At 34.6% G+C, this 24,306-nt stretch overlaps 1 protein-coding gene and 1 long non-coding RNA gene across 2 annotated transcripts in view; both read left to right on the forward strand.

The window, feature by feature from the left end:
* Positions 1-794: 794 nt before the first annotated feature.
* The window catches only part of LOC311294946 (uncharacterized protein), a 424,344-nt gene continuing 400,832 nt past the window's right edge, over positions 795-24,306 (forward strand). The window contains exons 1-2 of the mRNA XM_084416064.1: positions 795-867; positions 1,100-1,417. Coding sequence (XP_084272190.1) covers positions 819-867; positions 1,100-1,417 — 367 coding nt within the window. The 5' untranslated portion in view covers positions 795-818. The remainder of the gene's footprint in view (positions 868-1,099; positions 1,418-24,306) is intronic.
* LOC311295829 lies at positions 17,998-24,003 on the forward strand. The gene is made up of 3 exons (XR_014628401.1): positions 17,998-18,121; positions 23,145-23,440; positions 23,685-24,003. It is a non-coding gene; the product is annotated as an uncharacterized lncRNA (long non-coding RNA).

The raw sequence follows: 24,306 nt of genomic DNA on the forward strand, positions 1-24,306 counted from the left end.
ACAGCCGTATAAGGCACAGCATGGCAACATAAAACAGTGAGATGTGTCCCCAAAGACCTCAATCAGGTGTGTATTAACATAGACTAACAATTGTACTGATAGAAAATGGAGCGAATGTGTCTTGTTTGAACAACACGAAATAATAATATTTGGTGTGTACTGTGTGGGAATAGTGGCTGTCCTGTTCTTATCGCTTCATCTATCGGCTCTGAGGCCCGGTCGTATCTGTACCTGTCCATGTCTGCATACCATGTATATTTGGAATTAGCAATGTTGGTTTGATATGAAAAAAATATTTTGTTGCACAATTATTTGACTCTACCCATTGTCAGAAACAAGAGACCTGTCTCCTGGCCAGTTTTCAATCCCTCTAGACTTAAATTAATATTTGAAATGGAATTACAGCATCATTGAAAAAATGTGTAAAAGATGTTAACATTTTTTATTTTATTTTGCAGTATTAAGAATAAAATAAATAAAAAAATAAAAAAATTATTAAAAATATTTAAACATTTTCTTCCAACCACTTGAAGTGGCCAACTGATACAACGGCAGAATATGATTTCCTTCCAGAAACAAAAGCTTTATTATTTTCTTTGGAATAACACATAAACCTGCTATCCAGATAGCATTGACACGGAGTCCTGACAACTGTCTTGTGTAGGAGGTTTAAAACATGAGCGCTCTTTTGCCTGTCAATCATTTTGGATGATATGGGGCGTGGTCTAATTCAGTCTGCACAACTTTACTGTCTGCAGGCTCTCACTGGTTTTCAGACTTGACTGGAACTATTTCAGACCACTGAACCGTTGAAGAACATGTTTCACACATTTGCTTTTTGCAGTTTGTGCTGTTGCTGTCTGGCTGGTAAGTGATAGAAAAGATGTATAGTTGCATGTTATTTGTGTGGACCAAAACTTAAAATACATGAAGATGTGTGCATTCAGATATTTTGCATACTGCCATTTATTTTCCACACTTTTTTTTTCTATGCCAGTCTGTTGTCACTTCAAAACAACTTCAAACTTCAAATAAAACTTTATTAAACCAACTTAAATTGGGAAAAAGGTAACTAAATTGTAAACTGTTTGTTCTTCAGGTGTGTTTGGTGACGATGCAGTGAAGTCAGTGTCAGTGATGGAGGGAGATTCAGTCTCTCTAAACTCTGATACTGAACTAAAGGATGATGATGTGATTGAGTGGAGGTTTGGAACTAACAGGTCTCTAATAGCCAGAATCAACAAAGAGTTTGATGAGATCTTTATACCTGACAGCGCTGATGGGAGATTCATAGACAGACTGAAGGCGGATGATCAAACTGGATCTCTGACCATCATGAACACCAGAACCACAGACTCTGGACTTTATGAAGTGACCATCAGAGGAAGAAAGACCACATTCACTGTTACTGTCTATGGTGAGTAGAGAAATACAGCTCACTCTATTATATATTACAGAATTGCCATTTTATTGTCATAATTCTTCTTAATACTACAAGATAAAAAATAATTTATTTGTGATCTTTAAAATTTCTCTATGACACTGTATTTCCATTTTAAATATGAATCCATATAGGCTTATTTATAATTTGTCTCTTTCACACCAGTCATACTGTCATAGTGTTTTAAAACTCATAAAGCTCACTCAGAAATTAATGTCATGCAAGCAATGGCCAGGTGCAAATATGATGAACTACTGTATCTCCACACAAAAGCTTTTTATTTCTGCACACTGAAGATACGTTACACATCAATGATGTAATAAAATTGGAATACTTTTTCTTCGCGTTTTTCACGTACAGATGACACCATTGTCAAAGCGATCCCTGTTCACACAGATCGGCGAAAACGATTAAAAATACAGTATTCTGCTGCCAGGCCGGTAGTTGGCAATGTTTGTAAAGAAACACTCTAGACTGGACACATAATACACATGCAGTTGGCATCACCGTTTTCACTAATTCATGTTTTTGTAGTTTACACTGACACAAAAAACTGTCATTTTAGATAGCTTTTATCACGGTGATGCAAGTTCAAATGTTCATCTTTTAAATAAGTTTGGTTTTAGTTAGTTATTTGATGTTTTAAAAAGGGGGTGTGACATCATGATTGACAGCTTCTTTGAGCGAAGTAGTCACTGAGGCGCCAACTGACTTTTTCGGGGATTTTCGGGAGGAGATTGGAGATTAAACTTTAATTTAGTAAATGCATTTAATTTAAAACTTAAGCAGAGTAGACCAATCACAACAGACTGGGCCGTCTGACCAATCAGAGCAGAGTAGACCAATCACAACAGACTGGGCCGTCTGACCAATCAGAGCAGAGTAGACCAATCACAACAGACTGAGTCATCTGACCAATCAGAGCAGAGTAGACCAATCACAACAGACTGAGTCATCTGACCAATCAGAGCAGAGTAAACCAATCACAACAGATTGGACCATCTGACCAATCAGAGCAGACTGGGTTTAGAGAAAATAAATCTTCGAACAAACAGTTTTCAGCCTCTTTGAGAAATGATGTAATGTTCAATGTTTATGATGAGAAAATTAAAGTGTTTTTTTGACTTTGGATGCTTCTAAATCTATTGTTGCAGACTCCAAAACAAAACTATATAGAAACCTTTAAAATAGCATAATGGGGCACTTTACAAAATCTGCAGAATGACAGCACATTAAATTTCATGATATTTTTTATGTATTTTACAGTATTGTATTCTAGAGCTCAAACTGCAGAAGGCCTCATTTTCAGATATGGAATATGAATGTAGTTTCATCTGTTGGATAGAGAGTGTGTGCATGAGAATGTGTTTCATCACTGGACGTTTGTGGTTAATGTGCTTTTGGGTTTGCATGTCTTGAGGCGTGAATAGTTTGAGTGTGTGTTTCTGTGAATCGTGAGGGGTTGAAGTGACTTCCACATTTTAACTTCATCTTTATGAGAAACAGTTTAACTGTGAAAAAGTACAGAATCAGTGAATGCTAATGTCTGACAAAAAACTCTGTGGTATCTGTGAATGTGAAATATTGATATACTGTACATCATACAGTATACTATGTGTACGTGAAAAGAAAAGATGGATGTTCAGCTGCATAATTTCTGTTTTCCATGATTTGCATATTAATGCTGTGAGCCTGCAGATAAGCAAGTTTCAGTAGAAGTTATTTCCAGCTCTAGCGAAATAGGAAGTTTTCTAAGGAAGTTTTATTTCTAAGAAATTTCCCCTATTCTTGTTTATAAATAATAATAATAAAAAAAAAAAAAAATATATATATATATATATGAGTGTGTGTGTGTGTGTGTGTACAGTATTTATAGATATAGACAGATAAATACAATATATATACTACAGGTTTTCTTTTTTTACTGGCTGAATGTTTTGTGCCCAAGATTTAATTAGATTGTTTTAAAGATTTATGAATACATTTCTCTCTGGTTTTGTTTGGCAGCTGTAGTACATGTTTATGATTATTAGAAGAACATTAGAACACAATCTGAAAAAAAAAGCAGAAGTTAAGCAGAAGTTAAAATCACAAAATTCACACAGTATAAATTTTAACTGGTAAGATGAATCTGAGCTTAGTAATTGACAGTATATTAGCCTACATTTGATTTACCCCATTGCAATAGTCCCTTTACAGTTATTGCTATCATAAAAATACACTTGTATGTTTAAAATTCTAAATAAGGCACATCTAATGTCCAAATAACAAATATTTTAGCATATATATATATATATATATATATATATATATATATATATATATATATATATATATATATATATATATATATATATATATTATGTCTTTCAATTCAAACACATTTAACACAATTATACAAATGGACAGTTCCTTTAAAGACATCATATTTTCCCCCAATAAATATTCCTTATTTTTCCTTATACTTTTTTTCTTTAGTGATAATACCCACCAACACATAAATATGATTTAAGGGGGAAAAGACAAAAAAACAATAAATATATATTAATACAAATGTAACATTCACATATTTATACACTGTAAAAAATTTCTAACCTCCCTAACTCAAAAATTTCTAGTGACTGATAACATCTAAATTTTTCAATTGTCCCAAGTGAAATTCTGTAAATTATCAAATTAAATTTACAGATTTTCACTTGCGCCAAGTGAAAAATTTAGATGTTATCAGTCACTAGAAAAATTTGAGTTAGGGAGGTTAGAAATTTTTTACAGTGTATGAAACTCTTATAATGACACATACTTCCTAATAGTTATTCAAGTAATATTATTTAAATATCAAATATTCAATATTTAATAAGTAAATAAATAAAAAAACAAATATAACTAGAAATAAAAGGGAGGGTTATATAAAAATTTAGTTAATGTAGGCTAATATATATTCCTTTATTTTATGGAATTTTCTTTGATTTTAGAGTTGCACATATCTTTTCAAAATGTATACATTTGCTCTTAATTTCATGTTATCCTCTCCATAGTGTACTTTAGAAACTAAATCTACTTATTTAAAACTGGGGATTCTTGCTTTCTCCAAAACGTATTGCATTAAAAGCTGTAATTCTCAGCATTCTAAATAAGTATACGTCATATTTATTAAGTAGCATAGGTCATATACCCAAAACTATATTTTGTATCTTTATATATTTAGTTTCTTAAAAAAAAATCTTCCTTGAATTAGGCTACTTCTGTTCAAAAAATGTTTTATTGGAAGTATAAAATATATGAGTGTAATGAGCTTGAAGTTCACTGCAACATCCTAAAGATAAATTATTATAATTAGAAAATATTTCTGGTGTTATAAAATATCACAGAAATTTTCCAAGCAAAATGTATATTTTAGTCAGAATTATTGCGCTCCTATTTGGCGCGCATGCGCGCAGCAGCGCTCGTTCAATATAAAGATTAGCAGTGAAATGGATACATTTGCACGACTTTCTAACATTTACAGATGGAGAATATAACTGTAAAATGTAAGTTTTGCACTGAGGAAAAAAATAAATACATGTCACAAACGCATAAAACAGCACAAAATATACGCTGTTTGATGGTGGATCGATTTGATCCACGATCGACCTCAAGGGCTGCTTCAGAAACGCGTGCAAACGCTTCTAGACCGGTGCTGATGCACCAATAAGCTGGATGCCAACCGCCGTTAAATAGTAACAAGAAGAAGAAGAAGAAGTAGACCGGTGCTGCGTTCCAGTCCAAAATTGTCATGCCCTTCACTCGCAAACTTCCCTCCGTCTTGTTCACTCGGATGTACGTCACTGTGAGTGCTCACCACTACTGGCGGAGACTGCGGTGGGCTGAATTGGAACGTCCTAAGCAAGCCTTGATCATTTGGAATCAGCTATGTAGTTGATTTATTATTTACATTTGTTTTCCCTTTAATAATTTGTTTAATGCAGCATCCAAATGTTTATAGGTGTGTTTGGGTTGTTTTAAATTAAATATATAATTAATATCATTGTGCTGTTGCTTGTTTAGCTGTGTTTTCTTTTCCGCCTCCCACTGGACGTTTAAGGTACTGCACTATGTTTATATACCGGTAGTTTACTTTCGATTTCCCTCAGTGAACGCAGTCAAGGACAACGGGCACGCAATTTCTATCGGCTATTGATTCCATCGTTTAAACCTTGGAAATATATGTCTGTAAGTGCAATATTTGTCACTAATTAGTGATTTAAAGTGTTTAAGAATTTCTAGAACAGAGATTATTGCTATATTTTTGTTATAAGCACACTTGATTTGTGTTATTGATAACGTGCAATGTTGTAGCGTCGGTACATGCTAGTTTATCTTCTGTTTGTACATTATCTCATTTGAATATAATTTCTCTGTGTTTATTACTTAAAATTATGTGAAAGGAACTATGTACAATAATGTTAAGCTGGATATGTGTATGTAAATGTGAACATAATGTTCATACATATTTTTCTTCTTGTTTGTAGTTTTACAGAAAAAATATTGAGAAGTGAATCACCAGTAAAGTCACTAAAGTTATGAAGACTGCTTTCTGGAGTTCTTTTTTCAAGTTGTACGCTATCTGTTAAGCCTTTGCTTAAGCTACGCAATTGGTCAGAACAGAATAATCATAGATTTGTCTGTTGTGGTGGTGATTAGATGAGATATGTGGTGACGTCACAATCGTACTGCATTGTGGGACATATAGGTGCCTGAAGTGTACATTTGAAGCAGAGACTCGCTCCCTCGGTCAAAATCGAGGGAACGAGGGTCTGTCCATGTAAACTTCCCTCGTCCCCTTCACGAAGTGGAACGAACTTTAAAATGGCGGCAGGGATTCCCACAAGGGGAAGTGCTTAGGGAAGTTCGCAAGTGCCTGTCTAAAAGTGGACTGGAACGCAGCATAGATAAACCTGGATCAAATTAGTAAGATTGCGTGAACTTCAATTAACTTTTATGGAACCACTTTGTAAGGCTCATTCAAGTCCGGTTTTGGATTTTAATCCCCGCTTTTCTAAGCGTCTTTTATGGAACAACCCTCTGAAAAGGTTTATTAGGTGTATTGGGCCATCTAGTGGCCACAACGATAATACTTCATTTTATTCTTTAATAACATCCATTTTACATTTCTGTTTTACATTACACTGTTTTCAGTTTTTTTTATTATTAATTTGTGTGATATTGCTATTATAACATATTTAAAACATTAAAGAGTTTATTTAAAACTCACACAGTGTAAATGTACACATCATAACACATGAGAGGAAATACAGTGTAAGAGAACATGTTTTCAGCAGAATTAATTCTGGAAATATTTTTATTTTAGCCTTTTTTTCCATAAGTATTTCACCAAAATAGTTATACGCCATTAACCAAACCACCAACCTTCAATATGAATCACAGCAGTACAAAGTTTGGTCTAAAGCAAAAAAAAAAAACAAAAAAAAAAAATTATGAAAATAAGTAAAAAAAGACTGCTTGTCTTTTATGATGGAATGAACTACAATCCCATGATGAAAAATTGCAATGATTCTATGTTGTTGTTTTTTTCAAGAAAATCAATATTTGCATAGTATAATAGTAGAACATTGATCTCTCTTGCATTGTCCTGCAAAATAACATCTACATCAACTGAGCAATAACCAGCTGCTGTTCTTCTGATCAATGATGATCAATAACATCAGAGTTTATCCATTTATGTTTGGATAGATTTAAACCCAACACTTCATACCTGTGAATTTTGAACTATTGTGAATCTGTTTACCACTGTAAACTCAAGACTATTCTGGGAAGATTTAGAAATCTATGTTCATGATATTCATATTTATGATAAAAATGTGTGTATTTGATGTGCTTTATGTATTTCTTTTTTTGTCTTTCTGGCAGCTAATGTAAATAATGTGATTATGTTATCTTGTGGCATTGGATAATAAAACAGATGAGATATCATAAATATTGTGAGTTTTAATCTATATTATGTATGCATTTTGAATGAATGAATGGCTTTATTTCGAACATATAAAAATAATAGAATAAAACTCAACAGACGAAAACAAAGACAAAACTAAACAATATTAACTTACCGGTATACATGTCCAAAAAGGACATGCATAACATGTATAAACTTGGCACCATTAATTTTCACATGCTTTTCTCCAAAGCAACTATATAGGAACATCACATTCCCTAGGCCTATATAGATAAAAAAACAAAACAGTACTTGACAAAAGAAGTGTGTCTGATTTCACTCAGTACTCATTAAACATTAGGCAAAAAGTACCGGGATGAGCTACTTCTTCTGATGAGATTCTGACGTGTGCATATGATGGACACTTTAATATCCCATGAGGCCACAGGAGAGGATTTATGAATGACAGTAAAGTGACGTAACTGACGCTGGTAGATCACATGATGATGTCAACATGATGACTGTTACAGTAGTACATTATGATTACATTCATACTACACGCATTCATGCTATCTAGCACATCTTTTTTTAGTGGTTGTGAAGTAATTACTTATTCAAAATACATACCTACTCTGTAGAAGCCAATGTGTATGTTGGGTCCATCTGGTGGCCAAAACTAAATGGATCCATTTTATATGTCTTTGCCAGTTACACAGTTTCTTTATTTTTGTTTCGTTGCTTTGCACATTTTCACTTTGCTTTGTTTTAAGTCAAATCAAGTCAAGTCAAGTATATTTGTATAGCGCTTTTCACAATACAGATTGTATCAAAGCAGCTTCACAGTATCAAATTAAAATAATACAACAAGGTTTGTTTCTAGTGGAATTTATTGATTGATAAAATAAAAATAAATATCCCCAAAATATCCCAAACTGAGCAAGCCAAAGGCAACAGTGGCAAGGAACCGAAAAAACTCCATCAAGTGACCTAATGGTGTCCTAAAACTCCATCAAGTGACCTAATGGTGTCCTAAAACTCCATCAGGTGACCTAATGGAGAAAAAAAAAACCTTGGGAGAACCCAGGCTCAGTCGGGGGCCAGTTCTCCTCTGAATTTTATGAACTAGAGGCCGGATTGTAGTTTGAACTGTAAGATTAAAAGTATTATATGAATGCCTGGCTGAAGAGATGCGACTTTAATCTAGTTTTAAACTGGGAGAGCGAGTCTGAGCAAACAAACAGTATCAGGAAGGCTATTCCAGAGTTTTGGAGCTAAATGTGAAAATGCTCTCCCTCCTTTGGTGGATCTGGATATCCTAGGTATGACCAAAAGCCTCAAATTTATTGATCTTAAAGAGCGCGATGGATTATAGGGCGATAGAAGATCCGTTAAATAAACTGGAGCTAAGCCGTTTAGGGCTTTATAAGTCAGTAGCAATACCTTGTAATTAATACGGAACTTTATAGGTAACCAATGCAGTGATGATAAAATTGGTGTTATATGGTCAAATTTTCTTGATCTAGTTAGAACTCTAGTGGCGGCATTTTGGACTAACTGTATCTTGTTTATTGAGGATGCAGGACAACCAGCTAATAAAGCATTACAGTAATCTAGTCTCGAGGTCATGAATGCATGAGCTAACTTTTCTGCATCAGAAACTGATAGCATATTACGTAGCTTAGCAATGTTTCTAAGGTGGAAAAAGGCTGTTTTTGTAACATATGAAATATGATTTTCAAAAGACAGGTTGCAGTCTAGTATAACACCCAAGTCTTTTACTGTAGAGGATAAAGTAACAGGACATCCTATGTTAAAGTTGTAGTGTGAGAGCTTTTGTGGGTGGTTTTTTGAACCGATGATTAGTACCTCTGTCTTGTCTGGATTTAATAAAAGAAAATTATGCGTCATCCAATCTTTTATATCTTTAACACACTCTGTCAATTTGGATAATTTAGCGTTTTCATCTGGCTGTGATGAAATATATAGATTTGAGTGTCATCAGCATAACAATGGAAACTAATTCCATGTTTCCTTATAATATTTCCAAGTGGCATCATATATATTGAGAATAACAGAGGGCCTAACACAGATCCCTGCGGCACTCCATAGTTTACTGGAGTTATGATCGATTTTTCTCCATTTAAATAAACATAATGGTAGCGGTCAGATAAATACGATCTAAACCAGCTTAATGCTTGTCCTTGAACATTTTGTAGTCGATCTAAGAGTATTGTATGATCTATAGTATCGAACGCAGCACTAAGATCAAGTAAAACTAGTATTGAGATACAGCCTTGGTCAGAAGCTAAAAGTGTCACGGTTGGCTAACCGTGGTCCGTTCGTGTGTGTATGGTTTTGTGCTGATTGTCATCACCTGGACTGATCAACTGATTACCACCTCATCAGCACCGGCACACCTGTTATTCATTTAGATCTGTCTATATAAGCATTGTCTCTTGTTTTGTTAACTGTCGGATTGTTCTGTCATGATAGAATAAACAGGAAGCAATCGCAGATACTCAAAGTGATATTTATTCTCAAATCGTACACAAAACCATACACACACGAACGGACCACGGTTAGCCAACCGTGACAAAAAGTAAATCATTTGTGATTTTAACGAGTGCAGTTTCAGTGCTATGGTGCGGACTGAACCCAGACTGAAACTTTTCATAGGTGTCATTTTCTTGCAAGAAAGAGCCCAGTTGAGCGGACACAGCTTTTTCTAGTATTTTAGACATAAAAGGTAGATTTGAAATGGGTCTATAATTTGCTAGATTACTATGATCTAATTGTGGTTTCTTAATGAGAGGTTTTATAACTGCCAGTTTAAATGTTCTTGGAACATGACCTAAAGATAAAGATGAGTTAATAATATTGAGGAGAGGCTCTTCCACTACAGGTAACACTTCTTTCAATAGTTTAGTTGGTATAGGATCTAATAAACATGTTGTTGTTTTAGATGAAGTGATACGTTTATTTAACTCTTTTTGTTCTATAGTTGTAAAGCACTGTAATTGTTCTTGCAGGGTGATAATTGAGGCTGAATTATAAGGTAATTCATATCATGTAATGTCATTATGTCTTTTTATTATAGACATTACATTGAGGTTTTTCCTCATGAATAAATTAGGGCTGTGAAAAGATTAATCGCGATTAATCGCATCCAAAATACAAGTTTGTGTTTACATAATAAATGTGTGTGTACTGTGTATAATTATTTTGTATATATAAATACACACACATGCATGTATTTATTTAAGAAATATTTGCATGTATATACTGTATATATTAACATAAAATTTATATTATATATATAAATATAAATATTTGTATATATAAATAACACATTTTTCTTAAATATATACATGCAAGTGTGTGTATTTATATATACAAAATAATTATACACAGAACACACACATTTAGTATGTAAACACAAACTTTTATTTTGGATGCGATTAAACGCGATTAATTTTTTCACAGCCCTAGAAAAAATTTGATAATACAGTGTAAACAGAGACAGAGTCACTTTTGTTCTGGAAGTGTTTGTCCCATTAATTTTCATCATATTTCACAATCTCTAGCAGCAGCCGTCTTCATGAATCATAACATTAAAATAACTATGATTTGAAGAAAAATAAAACAGAAAATCAATACAGAGGTGAAAGGCCATATATGAGGGAATTAACCCATGATTCTGAATGATTTTTCTTCAGGATTATGGATATTGTAGTTCTTCATGTGGAATTTGTCAATTAAATACATTTTGTTACTGATTGTCACGGATTGGCCAGGTTCATCCACCACAATCACCCAGCGATCACAGTCACCTGAATATTAATTAGTCACACCTGCACCCCTTCAATCACCACTGCTTCATAAGCACACCTCACGCACTCTTCACTGTCCGGGCTCGTTTATCCGAAGCGGACTCTAGTGCTTCTCTCTGCGAGTTTCACTACTAAACTTACCTGTGTTTACTTACAGTTCTCTACGACGTATCCTGTCTGTTCCAGTCAATCCAGATATCAACTCGAGTGGTGTACGAGCCGTAAGCCTTTCAGAATCATCCTGTGGTGCGTGAGTGTGTGCTGTCACCTGTCTTCGTCTACACCCTAAGTTCATCTCCGCTCTGAAGTCTCATCCTGCCGTCCCTGCAAAGAAACAATCATCAGTCATCACGAGTTACATTCCAGAACTCCCTTCCTCTGAACTCTGATACTCACCAATATCCAGCTCGTTGATCCATCTTGACATTCTGTTGTTTCAAATAAACATTACAGCTTCACTTACCTTGTTGTCCGTCTGCTTCCGTAACACTGATAGATCTGTGGAAGTTGTATACAGAATCATTACAAATAACAAGTTACTTTATGGAGAAAATGAATGGGATTTTTACTTTCAGAACTGATTTCGAAATGCTCACCAACATTATAAACATTAAGATCATTTCACCCTCTGAGGCCTGAAGACAGTAATATTTCTGAACAGTTTTTTTCTGATGGTATAACCAGCTAAAAACAATGTGGAGTGAGTGTCACAGTTAACATGTGGTTTATTAAATAATCTTAAAGTTTTTTTCCTTTTTGTGTGCGAGGGTTACCTCAAGGGATAAAAAATCTAGAAGGGTTACTTGTAAAACTTGTTAAACTCAAAAATAAGAATTATGCATATAACATGGTGGTGCTTTTTTTTTTTTTACTTTACCTTTACTTTTAACTTTAATACTTTTCACCATCATATGCAAAAATAATAAAATATCTTGATATTCTGGTTCAGACTTACAAGCGTTTAAAAAAAAAAATCAACAATTCCTGAAAAACATTGAAATATGTACATTTAATTCCTCTCTGAAAATCACATTATTTAACTGCCACACAATTTTATGAGTCATTTGCCACCACAATGGCAACAAGAAATGTTTGATTTTGTCTCATGAAAATGGTAAAAGCCTAATTTTTAAATATTTAAATATTCTGACACTGCAACTGAGAAGCTTCTGTTTTTATTTTCTCATTACAGTTTACCATTGTTCTTCCATAGTATCATACATTAGTAGATCATGGTAGCCCAGGTAACCATGCATGGCTCTTCACTACCGCAATAAAAAAAACAAACTGTAGGTTCTCTATAAACCTATTGTATTGTGTTCTCAAAAACGGTAGCCCAAATATTTAGTATAGCCCAAATATAAATACAAAATAAATAAACAAATGCAAAAAAAATAAAATAAACACATGGTGTAATTACATTGCAGTACTCCTCTAAGACATTTAATACATTTATACATGAATATATTAATATAACAGCATTCGTTATGAATACCGGCACCCTACTGTCAAAAAAGTTTGTTTTACTACAGTAAATTTATAAGTTGTGGTGTGAAATGTCTTCTAACTGGATTGTTTTTGGAACAATATTTCTACCAGAAAGACTCAGGAGACTAAATTCCGTAACAATTATACATTTATTAACAGCCCAGCAAGCAATATTATGATATTAAGTTCTTTAGCGTATATAGGCCCCGTCCATAGCTCGCAATCCGCAACCCGAGGGTCCGGACTCTGCAATGGAATTATAAAGCTCGGAAGAGCCAGGACATTTTTTAATATAACTCTGATTGTATTCGTCTGAAAGAAGAATGTCATATACACATAGGATGGCTTCAGGGTGAGTATATCATGGGCTCATTTAAAGTTTTTGGTGAACTATCCCTTTAAAGCAACCACCACCAAAAAAAGATCACTGTTGCAAAACTGGACTACACCGTCAACACATTACACACATGCTCACTCAGCCGAGACACAAAGACAGAAGTAGATGTAGATTTTTTTTTACATAACTTAACTACTGTAGAGTCCACATCACTCTCAGATAATCTTTCTAAACACTCATTTGGAAGAAAATGTTTAAAGGAAAACCATTAGTTTTTTTCTGGCTTTGCTTTTGCCGTCTGGTTGGTGAGTTACAAACATTATTTGGTGTTCTGGTAGAAGTTTAATATCAATACACACAGTCAGAAGAAGTGCTCTCCTTTTAATTCCCAGATATTACTATGAGATGTGGACTGGATTCATGTTTGTGTTTCAGATACAGATTTAGTCCATTAGTCTCATCAACATTATTCATTTGTATTATCAATTATTTGTATTTATCAAATAGGATATCGAACACGACATCTGTACTTTCAGTCAGTTATTCCTGTTTGAAGGAACAATTATGTTTATATCTGAAGTAAAATGGTGAATCTCTAATGAACTTCAGTTCCAACATCAATCAAAAAATAAATAAATGGAGATTGACACTGTTCTATGTTCCTAACTCTTACAGAAACTAAACTTAAAATTTTAAATATATGAAAATGAATTCAGATATCTGTATTTTGCACCCGGACATTTATTTTCCTCGCCTCTGTTTCTATCTTTTATGGTTTCTATCTTTCTTCCTTTCCAAACTTTGCAATAATTTCAAAACTACTTCAAACTTTAGTTAAATAGTTACCTAACGTTAATATGTGTGTCTGAGAGACTGTTTGTGTGTGTTCTCCAGGTGTGTTTGCTGATGAACTGAAGTCAGTGTCAGTGATGGAGGGAGATTCAGTCACCCTAAACACTGATCTCACTGAAATACAGACAGGTGATGTGATAACGTGGACATTTGGAACTAACGGGCCTCTTATAGCTAAAACCAGTGGAGAGAACAATACGATCCCTGATAATCTTGATGAGAGATTCAGAGACAGACTGAAGCTGGACAAGAAGACTGGATCTCTGACCATCATGAACATCAGAACTGAACATGCTGGAGTTTATGTAGTTGAGATCAGCGGCAGCAGCTCACCGTCTACATACAGATTCAATATTACTGTCTATGGTGAGTTAAGAATTACATTTCACTCTATTATATATTACAGATTATGCATATTTATTGACACAATTCTTCTTAATACTGCAAAAAAAAGTTCTAAATAAGTTAATCTCTGACACTGTAATTCCATGTCAAAATGCCTGACAATGAGAAATGCCTCTTACTTCTGGAAGTGTCATTAATAATTCCTCACAAAATTCGTCTTACTTTTTTCATACTATCATCATTTTTTATATCAAACACATTTTTATATCAAATTAAGCTCACTCTAAATGAAACTGCAACGCAATAATGGCGAGGTGCATTTATGATAAACCATCTCCACACAAAAGAGTTTCTGCATACTGAAGCTTCTCCTCCGTTGACTTCCATTCAAACAGAAATACTTCTGGTCACTCTGCAGATCAGCTGACGGGGGTTATGGTCACAATTTATCCGGGGTCATGACAGGACAAATCAGATCATGCTTGATTCAGCACAAAAAAATTAAATAAAAAAAGGAAAGAAAGAAAGAAAGAAAGAAAGAAAGAAAGAAAGAAAGAAAGAAAGAAAGAAAGAAAGAAAGAAAGAAAGAAAGAAAGAAACATCCTCTCACATTCAATTGCTTTTATTTCCAGCAAATTTCTTAATGTGTTAATATTTGTATTTACATAAAAAGTAAAACAACAAATTTGACAGACATTTGACGTACAGTAATATAATAATGAGTCCCTGAACAGAGCGAGGGTCCATATCAAAAGTAGCATCAGTATCTTGTGTTTCCATCAGGAGTTTGTGTGTGTGGACCTTCTGTTTGTGTTTGATCAGTTCCTGTGTTCATTTGTCCTGTTTCTTCTTCTGTTTTTTTGGCGCGTCGCATTCTTAGTGCATATCGCCACCTTTTGTCCTGTTTACTGCCACTCCTTTGTTTCTATGGTAACTGTCATGTGTGTTTTTGGTTGTTAATTTGATCCCTTTCACCTGTTGTCTTGTTAATTACTCAATAGTCTTGTGACGCTTGTCAGCTGTGTCTCGTTTCCCTGATCTATTCTCCGTGTATTTAAGGCCTGTTTCAGTCTGTTCCTTATCTGTAGACATTGCATTTTCATAGGTTGTTCTGTTCATTTGATCCTGTTCTGGAGTGTTTAGTTTGTTTAAATAAACATTACTGCATATCAATCCTGCATCCACTCTGCGCGAGACAAGGAGTCCATAAATGTTTTTCGGTTACAGAATTTATATAATGGGCGAGTACATCATGAATCCATTTTCCAAACCGCGTTTTTGTCTTATCTTGCATCACTACAGTATGCCTATAATAAGTGTTTATATTCAGACTATTTTATACTGGTCAGGTCTCCACGGCTGCGGAATACTGGTTCTTTGTTTTTATAATTACAAAGAAAAAAAAAAGTTAGTTCTGAGAAAAGATCGTGCAGCAAATGTCTTTAACAGTTAAACAGGAACTCCACCCAAACTCCGATTGAAAAAAAATTGAGTGTGAAGCGAATGTTAATCTCTCAATCTTCTCCTGATCTGCTGAGATCATCACAACTTACACCAAGCAGCTGAAGACAAACCTCTTCCACAAGCACTTGAGAACAGTGTCTTGTGCGTATATACCTTTACTGAGCTCAGGATCTAGTCAATACAATCACAGAAAACATTTATGATGTGACCTCAGTCAAAGTTAACTAATCAAAAAGCCTAGTTAGAATGTATTGATTTTGCTGCCGGCTACATGTAATATGCAGTTGAGGCAAGTGTAACGGAGGCTTGCTACAGTAGTAAGAGTTGATCAGGTAAAGCTCAACCTCCTGACCTCAAGATCAGCACTAGCGACTAATGCTAGAGGCTTTAGCATTGTTGTTAGCACGCCCGCTTCCCATGCTGGAAACACCAGTCTGAATCCTGCTTGGAATGGTGTGAGTAGAACTGGATCCAGTCTGCCCAGATGGGTTTGACCTGGGTTATCTAACTCGGTCCCTGGCAGTTTTGTCCTCAGTTTCCATGTTGGCCCCACATGGGTTAGTCCAGATGAAATAAACACTGCTCAGTGTGAACACTACAGGCTGTTAAATGTAACATTGAAGCAGTGTTGGAGTTAATGAGATAATTAAGTGATTACTTGAGTGATGACTGAGCATTACTGAAGATAGCTGATGATAACAAGGAGAATCAGAAGAAGACAAGAACAGAAAAAAGCAAAACACAAGAACTAAAACTGACTTCCAGCCACAGCCTTAGATCTTGATCTTAGAAATCAACTGAAGATAAAAGAAGACATTAAATCTCTCAAGATGATGGCTCCCAGAATGCATTGCGGCATGAAGCATGTCACCGTGCTGATACTTGATGTCTGTGTGTGAGTGAAACTCAAACTAAATTTGGAACGTTAAAAATAGATTAACAGGGCACTTTAAGAAATACAATTTGCAGAATGACAGCACATTTAATTTTTACAGTATTGTATTCTAGAGCTCAAACTGCAGGCGGCCTCATTTTCAGATCTGGAATATGAATGTAGTTTCATCTGTTGGTTAGAGAGTGTGTGCATGAGAACATGTTTCATCTCTGGACGTCTGTGGTTAATGTGCTTTTGTGTTTGCATGTCTCGAATCGTGTGGGGTTGAAATGACTTCCACAATTTAACTTCATCTTTATGAGAAACAGTTTTACTGTGGAAAAGTACAGAATCAGTGAATAATGTTTGACAAAAAAACTCTCTGTGATATCTGTGAATGTGAAATCTTGTTATACTGTATATCATACAGTATACTATGAGTATGTGAAAAGAAAAGATTGATGTTCAGCTGCATATGCATCTCTCTATATTTCCATGATTTGCATATTAATGCTGTGAGCTTGCAGATAAGCAAGTTTCAGCTGAAGTTATTTCCAGCTCTAGCGACTGTTAGAAGTTATTTCTAAGAAGATTCCCTGTTCTTGTTATCATTTTTTTTTTTTGAAAAATATATCATATGTTGGTCTGTCAATGACAAAAACAAGTGAATAATTTTAAGAATTTATGTATGCACAAGCTTGGTTTAATTAATAACCTTTTTTTATTAGCATAAGAGTAACAAGCTTTGTTGCAACCGCTAGCTTGTATCATGACAAAAGCTAACCACCATCATCATGTCATGTGACTGATGCTCTATATTAAAACTTCCTTCAGCAGACTGTGAAAAACACATGATTATCTGACACTATTAAAACCCTCCAAGAAACGTTACCACTTTTATATAGTCATTAATGTAAAGAGATGCTTTTTGCCTGCAAAAGTTTATAATTACAGTCTTTTAAGGCTATGCTAACCAGCTAAACCGTGAGCCTCTGTTGATATGGACGGTTCTTTGAGCCCTGATCAGGGATTGATACAGTTGTGGTTAAAAGTGATGTCTGGAGGGGATGTTTGCACAATATTTGCTTTTAATAACACTTCAGGATGTAGCCTTTGAATTGAGACACAGCTAATGTGCTCATCAGCCCCGCTCACACCGCCAGTGACTCACAGCGACAAAGCAACATGAAATAAATGTATTTATTTGTTGTTGTAACTGCAGATCAGATGAAATTCTATTTCTTTTTATGCTGAAATTGAGAAGTAAATGAGATTACAAAATTATTTTAGTCCAAACAATAGTGCGAGAGGTCATAAACCAATACAGTATCATCAATGCGATGACACACAGCTCAACAAAAACATGACAGACTGTGGTTTAGGAGAAAAAAACTCAGAACTGAAGTACAACCCCCAACAGACACACACTGACACAGACTGAAGCAGTTTCCACATCAGTACACTCTCTACAGGACTTTTAAACATTTCCTCTTTTCTGAACTGATGAAGAAAATGTTTTGCTCGTTTGTTTTTTGCTGTTTGTGCTTTTGGCGTCTGGTTGGTAAGTTAGAAAAGTTTTTTATAGTTTCAATTGTACCAGAATCATGAATCAAACTAAGATATCACTGTGTTTGCTTAGTTTTCTACTGACATCTTACTGAAATCTGAAGTCTTAGTGTAAGAAACGTCCCTCGGCTGTTTCCATCTCTGAAGGAACAAAGTTCTGCAATATAAATAACGGGATTCTGTCCCAATCAGAAAGGGCATAAATCTTAAACAGAAATTTACTTTTCTACTTTCCAAAAGCTGTATATATAATGTAATATAATGTATAATGCAGGATAACTTGCTTTGATTTATATCGGTTTGATCAGGTAATGTACAGTATGTGTGTTTGTAATGGGACTGTACTGTAATACTGTTCATTCAGAACCTCTAGAGATTCTATGAAACGTGTCTTACTTTGATTAATATAATAACTGATCATTATAAATGATAATCTGAAAGATCATTATTGTGTTTTGATGAACACTGAAAAAGGCTGTTAGCTCATGTGTTGATACAATAAATGTGAGAGATAAAACATGTTGTAATTTTAGAGATTTGAAATGTTGCCCCAGTGAAAAAGGTACAAGAGATCTGTGTTTTGATTCAGTAAACTGATTTTTGGGCATCAAACACAAACGGTGTTCATATAGATTATATAAGATCATGACTGATGATTACGGTAGGCCTATATTTTTGCAATGCCTCACAAAACTTTATATGTACAGTACCAGTCAAAAGTTTGGAAACACTACTATTTTGAATGCTTTTGAAAGAAGTCTCTTATGCTCATCAAGCCTGCAGTTAAAAACAAAAAAAACAAAAAAAAAACAGTAATATTATGAAATATTATTACAATTTAAAATAATGGTTCTCTTTTTTAATATATTTTAAAATGTAATTTATTTTTGTGATGCAAAGCTGAATTTTCATCAGCAAGTACTCCAGTCTTTGGTGTCTTATGATCCTTCAGAAATCATTCTAATATGATGATTTGATACTCAGTTATTATCAATGATGGAAACAGTTGTTCTGTTTAATATATTTTTTTGGAATACTTTTTTCAGGATTCATTGATGAGTAAAACGTTAACAGCATTTATTCATAAAAACAGCATTTATTCAAAATAAAAACATTTCTAACAATATAAATCGTTACCATCACCTTTGATCAATTTAACGCATCCTTGTTGAATTAAAGTACTAATGTCTTTAAAAAAAAAATAGTTATTGTTCCCAAACTTTTGAATGGTAGTGTATATTGTTACAAAAGATTTCTATTCTAAATAAATACAGTTCTTTTTAACTTTTTATTCATCAAATAATCCTGAAAAAAGTATCTCAGGTTATAAAAAAAATATTAAGCAGCACAACTGTTTCCAACATTGATCATAAATCATCATATTAGAATTATTTCTGAAGGATCATAAGACACCAAAGACTGGAGTACTTGCTGATGAAAATTCAGCTTTGCATCACAAAAATAAATTACATTTTAAAGTATATTAAAAAAGAGAACCATTATTTTAAATTGTAATAATATTTCATAACTGTTTTTTTTTTTTTGTTGTTGTTGTTTTTTAACTGAAGGCTTGATGAGCATAAGAGACTTCTTTCAAAAGCATTAAAAATAGTAGTGTTTCCAAACTTTTGACTGGTACTGTATGTCGTGAATGTCCGAGCTGCTGATGTTAAGTTGAATGTAGCCTACTCAAAACAGATCTGTCACCACTGACGTATTTTGCCTTGTAACGGCTGCCTGTGGCTTGATTTCACTTCTGATGTTTAAGTTCAACAAGAGCAGATGCTAAAGGTTCTACCAGCTTATACTCACTTTTATTTTAAAGGATCTCACTTCACCACAGTGTTTAGAGTCTCACTTTAATGTCAAAGCCGAAACAAATGTTTGTGATCATTTCAAAACTACAAGCTTAAAGTTAAAGCTTGATTAAACCAATGTTAAGATATTTATTTAAACATTAACAAGAACTTCAGTGTGTGACTGAGAAACTGTCTCTGTTCTCCAGTGTTTGCTGATGCTGATGCAGTGAAGAACGTTTCAGTTTCAGTGATGGAGGGAGATTCAGTCACTCTAGAATCTGGTATTACTCAAATACAGACACAGGATCTGATAGCATGGATATTTGAACCTTTAAAGACCAAAATAGCTGAAATTGATAAAGATAATAAAATCTTCAAGACATCTGATGTTCCTGATGGGAGATTCAGAGACAGACTGAAGCTGGATCATCAGACTGGATCTCTGACCATTACAAACATCATAACCACAGACTCTGGAGAATATAAAGTGACCATCAGTCGCAGCGGGGAAAAGACAACAATCAGATTCAATGTTACTGTATATGGTGAGTCACAATTACAGGTGTGCTTCTGTATACTATTTATTAGTAAAACAAATTTTATACTCTCACTCTACTCTTTTTTCCTCATAATGTAATATGGTTTAAAATAACTATTTACATAAGTTTTAGAATACTTTATGGAGTCATGAACTGTTTTATAATGTTGTCTGGGGTGCATGTTAGTATGATTTTTACATAAAAAATGGTCATAATTAGCCTGATTTTAGCCTCTGATTTGAACGCTCTGTTTGAAGAAGTGTGTCTGTGTGAGACTTCAGTGTAAACGTGTTACTGTTACTGTGTTAAGCACTTTTTCGTTAAGTATATAATGGCCTTTGACCTGAGCATCCTTAGTCTGCATTTCTCTTTAGCCTACATCTAATGATTGAAAAATACCCATTACATATCACACTAGTAACACTAGTAACAATGTCTATTTCTGATATCAGGAATTACATTTTCACTAGTACTAGTTAAAGGAGGGAGGATTGTAGTGGGAGCTCTGGGGTGTCAGGTGTGACTGTGATGAAATGGCTCACGGGTCAGGTAGGAGGGCCCCTTCACAGAATTTTGCATAGGGCCCATGCAGGGAGGTCAGGATCGGCTCTGTCAATGCCTAAAAGAACCGAGCGCACTCTCAGCATGACGTCTCCTCTGCACACAATACAAGCCCACGTCTCATAGCATGCACATGATCATTCCCCACGCTCTCACGTTTGATCTTCTCTCACCTGTCGCTTTTACTCGCTTGAACACTTACTCGCTCGAACACTTAACCTCGAACTTCAAACGGCAAACTGGATTTCTATCCTTGAGGACAACCACTCATTTTTCTTTATCCAAAGTAGGCCTATTCCCATACTGGCTACGGCTTGCTTCATAACAATTCAACGCGTTTCGCTTTCAGCTGGGTCTGCTGTTTGTCTGTCTCCATCTTTTATGTGATTTTTGCGCATTTGTTCTCCCGCCCTTCAATCAATCAATGAAGTAGTTTCTGGAGCGTGATTTATTCCACCCTTGTATTATTATTATTATTATTATTATTATTAATTTACTCTAACAGATATGATTTTAAAATGTAGCAAGGTACAATACTTCAAACTTAACATATTTAAGTAAAAGTAAAATTAGAAAAGTAAAATTAGAAAAGTAAAATTTAAGTAAAAGTAAAATTACAGATAAAAACTACTTGAAAAAAGCTGTACACAAAACAAAACTACTCAATTATGTAACATGAGTAAATGTAATTTGTTGTTACCTTCCACCTCTGCCGATCACAGACATGTTGAGTGCATGAATGCAGTGATCTCCTCATTGTTTCTGCACACTAACAAATGTTTTCATCATAACTAACAGTCGTCGTCGTCTTCTTCGTTGTTCCTGGTTCTTGATCTCTGCCCATGTCCTGGTTTTCCTGTTTCTGCCTCACCCTCTGGATTTGCCTGTTTGTTGGATTGCCTGCCTGTGTATGACCTTTGCCTGGATTTTGATTACGATTCTGAATAACACTTTAAATAAACTGCATTTGGATCCTCAACCTTCTCGGAGCAGTATGTAACAGATACAACGTCAGTAAGTCAGTCAGTGCAAGAACTCCAGAATCCAAGAAGTCCAGAATCTAGAACTCCAGAATGCAAGTCCAAACTCATGCTGTTGGCCGAATTTCGTGTTTATTTTCACACGATGTTATATTGTATCATGTTTATCAAAATAAAATTGATACAATTTTGCACCGGCACTTATAGCGAGTGAGTTATAGGCTTGTGCATTTGTGTACAGTTGTTCTGTACAGTTTAAACGTTGTTCCGATTAAAAAGTTCAGAAACAGAATTCCCTGTTCTTGTCGTTCTTTAGACTTTACAATAGTATGAATGTTTGAAAAAAAAGCTAATGCTGAAAGTTGAGTCTGTCCAGTCTTATTTCTGGCATATGTTTTAATTCGCTTTAAGACTGAGAATGTCCGCTCGACAGAAGCAGAGGACACAGCGACAGTCACCGCAAACCATTAGGATGTGTAAAGCTGCCCCATGCTCTAACAGATTATTTGATGGAAATCAGTGAGATCAGCGGGACTTTTGCCTTCAAAATCAGTCATGGCATACATTACAGTTAATTCTGTTTTTACCCGGACAGATCGAATAGAGTTCCGTGACTGGATAAGGCTGAATAAGGGATTTTTTTTCAGAGTAGGGAAAGAAACATTAAATTTGTGGGTTGAAAATATATTTTAGTTTATGCAGCGCATAAAGCAGTGCAACGAAGAGAAAAGCTTGAAATTAAGAGAATGGACTATTGGGAATAATTTAATACTCATTCATGGAAAAAATCTATTAAAGCGCAAGTCAGTGATTCTGATAGTGTTTAGGCCAGCAGAGAAGGCCTTGCTGGCCCTGTCAGCCCACCACTGTTAGCTATAAATACAAAATGGCTGATAACTGATGAGTGTATAACAGTAAGATCAGACCTTTTCATCATTTATCTTATTAACAGGACTGATGAAAGATATAGAGATCCGCATGCATGAGATTAGCCTTCCATTACTTACCAGACTGTTGTTAAACTAGAAACATGAGCATCATAGAGCAAGAACTGATCCCAAATGACTGTACAAAATATCAAGAAGTCAACAGTGTCTTGTCAGTTATTCCTTACATATTATTAATTCTCTTTATTTCAGCTCGTCTGCCTGTTCCTGTCCTCATCATCAGTAACTCTTCACAGTGTTCTTCATCATCATCATCATGTTCATTGGTGTGTTCATCAGTGTTGAATGTGAGGCATGCGACTCTCTCCTGGTACGCAGGAATCAGTGTATTGTCCAGCATCAGTGTGTGTGTGATCTCAGCATCAGTCTCTCTCTACCTCTGGAGGTGGAATATCAGGATAAAAACACCTACAGCTGTGTGCTGAACAATCCCATCAGCAACCAGACCACACATCTGGACATCAACACACTCTGTCACACATGTGCAGGTACCACAGCTCTGATGATGATATTCACATTCATTCACTAATGTGTTGATTTTATCGAGACTTATAACTTAAGATGCCAGACATGATGAATGAGCTTCTGTCATCTCATTTTTTTAAAACTGTTTTTTTTTTATTATTATTATTTATTCTTGTGTGAAACAGAAAATTAGATATTTTTAAATTCATGAAAGACTAAAGTCAACTTGTTGAAAATCTTAATTTATTTTATCATTTGTTTCATAAGTTAAACCAGAAGGCCACGCCCCCTGTTGTGATTCTGTTGAAGCTGTGCTGCGATTGGTCGCCACTGTGCTGATGGGCGTGGCTTCTGCGGCCGCTGCTGTTCTTCTGGTCAATGACGTCAGAGCTTCAAGAGGTAAAATGAAGAAACCAGAAGAGATGTCATAAATATTGTGGCATATATTGGATTTTTAATTGTAAAGATGAAAGTATGTCTGGTCTAATTGTTTAGTGATGGTAAAACGAAGCTTTGCTTTCCTATTCTCTCCATCTGAGGCTAAAACTATAAATATTTTTGAATATTTCATTTTATTCTTTAATGCATCCCATTTCACTTTTTTTTTTATTATATTGTTTTATTTTAATTCTGTTAAAATTCTGCTATTTTAATTCTTTAATAAATGTGTATGCAGCAACTCCATAAATACAAATGTAAAAATATTTTGTCACACCAATAAATCACATACATTACCTGTACTATATTATAACTGAAGGTGAGTCATAATAAGAATAAACTATGAATTCAGATTCAGATTGAATGACGGTTGAACGAAAACACATTTGAAGCACTAAACAGTTTATTTAAAACACACTCAGTGTAAATGTACATATCGTAACACATGGAG

The sequence above is a fragment of the Rutilus rutilus genome (assembly GCF_951802725.1).
Source record: "Rutilus rutilus genome assembly, chromosome: 8".
Taxonomy (NCBI): domain Eukaryota; kingdom Metazoa; phylum Chordata; class Actinopteri; order Cypriniformes; family Leuciscidae; genus Rutilus; species Rutilus rutilus.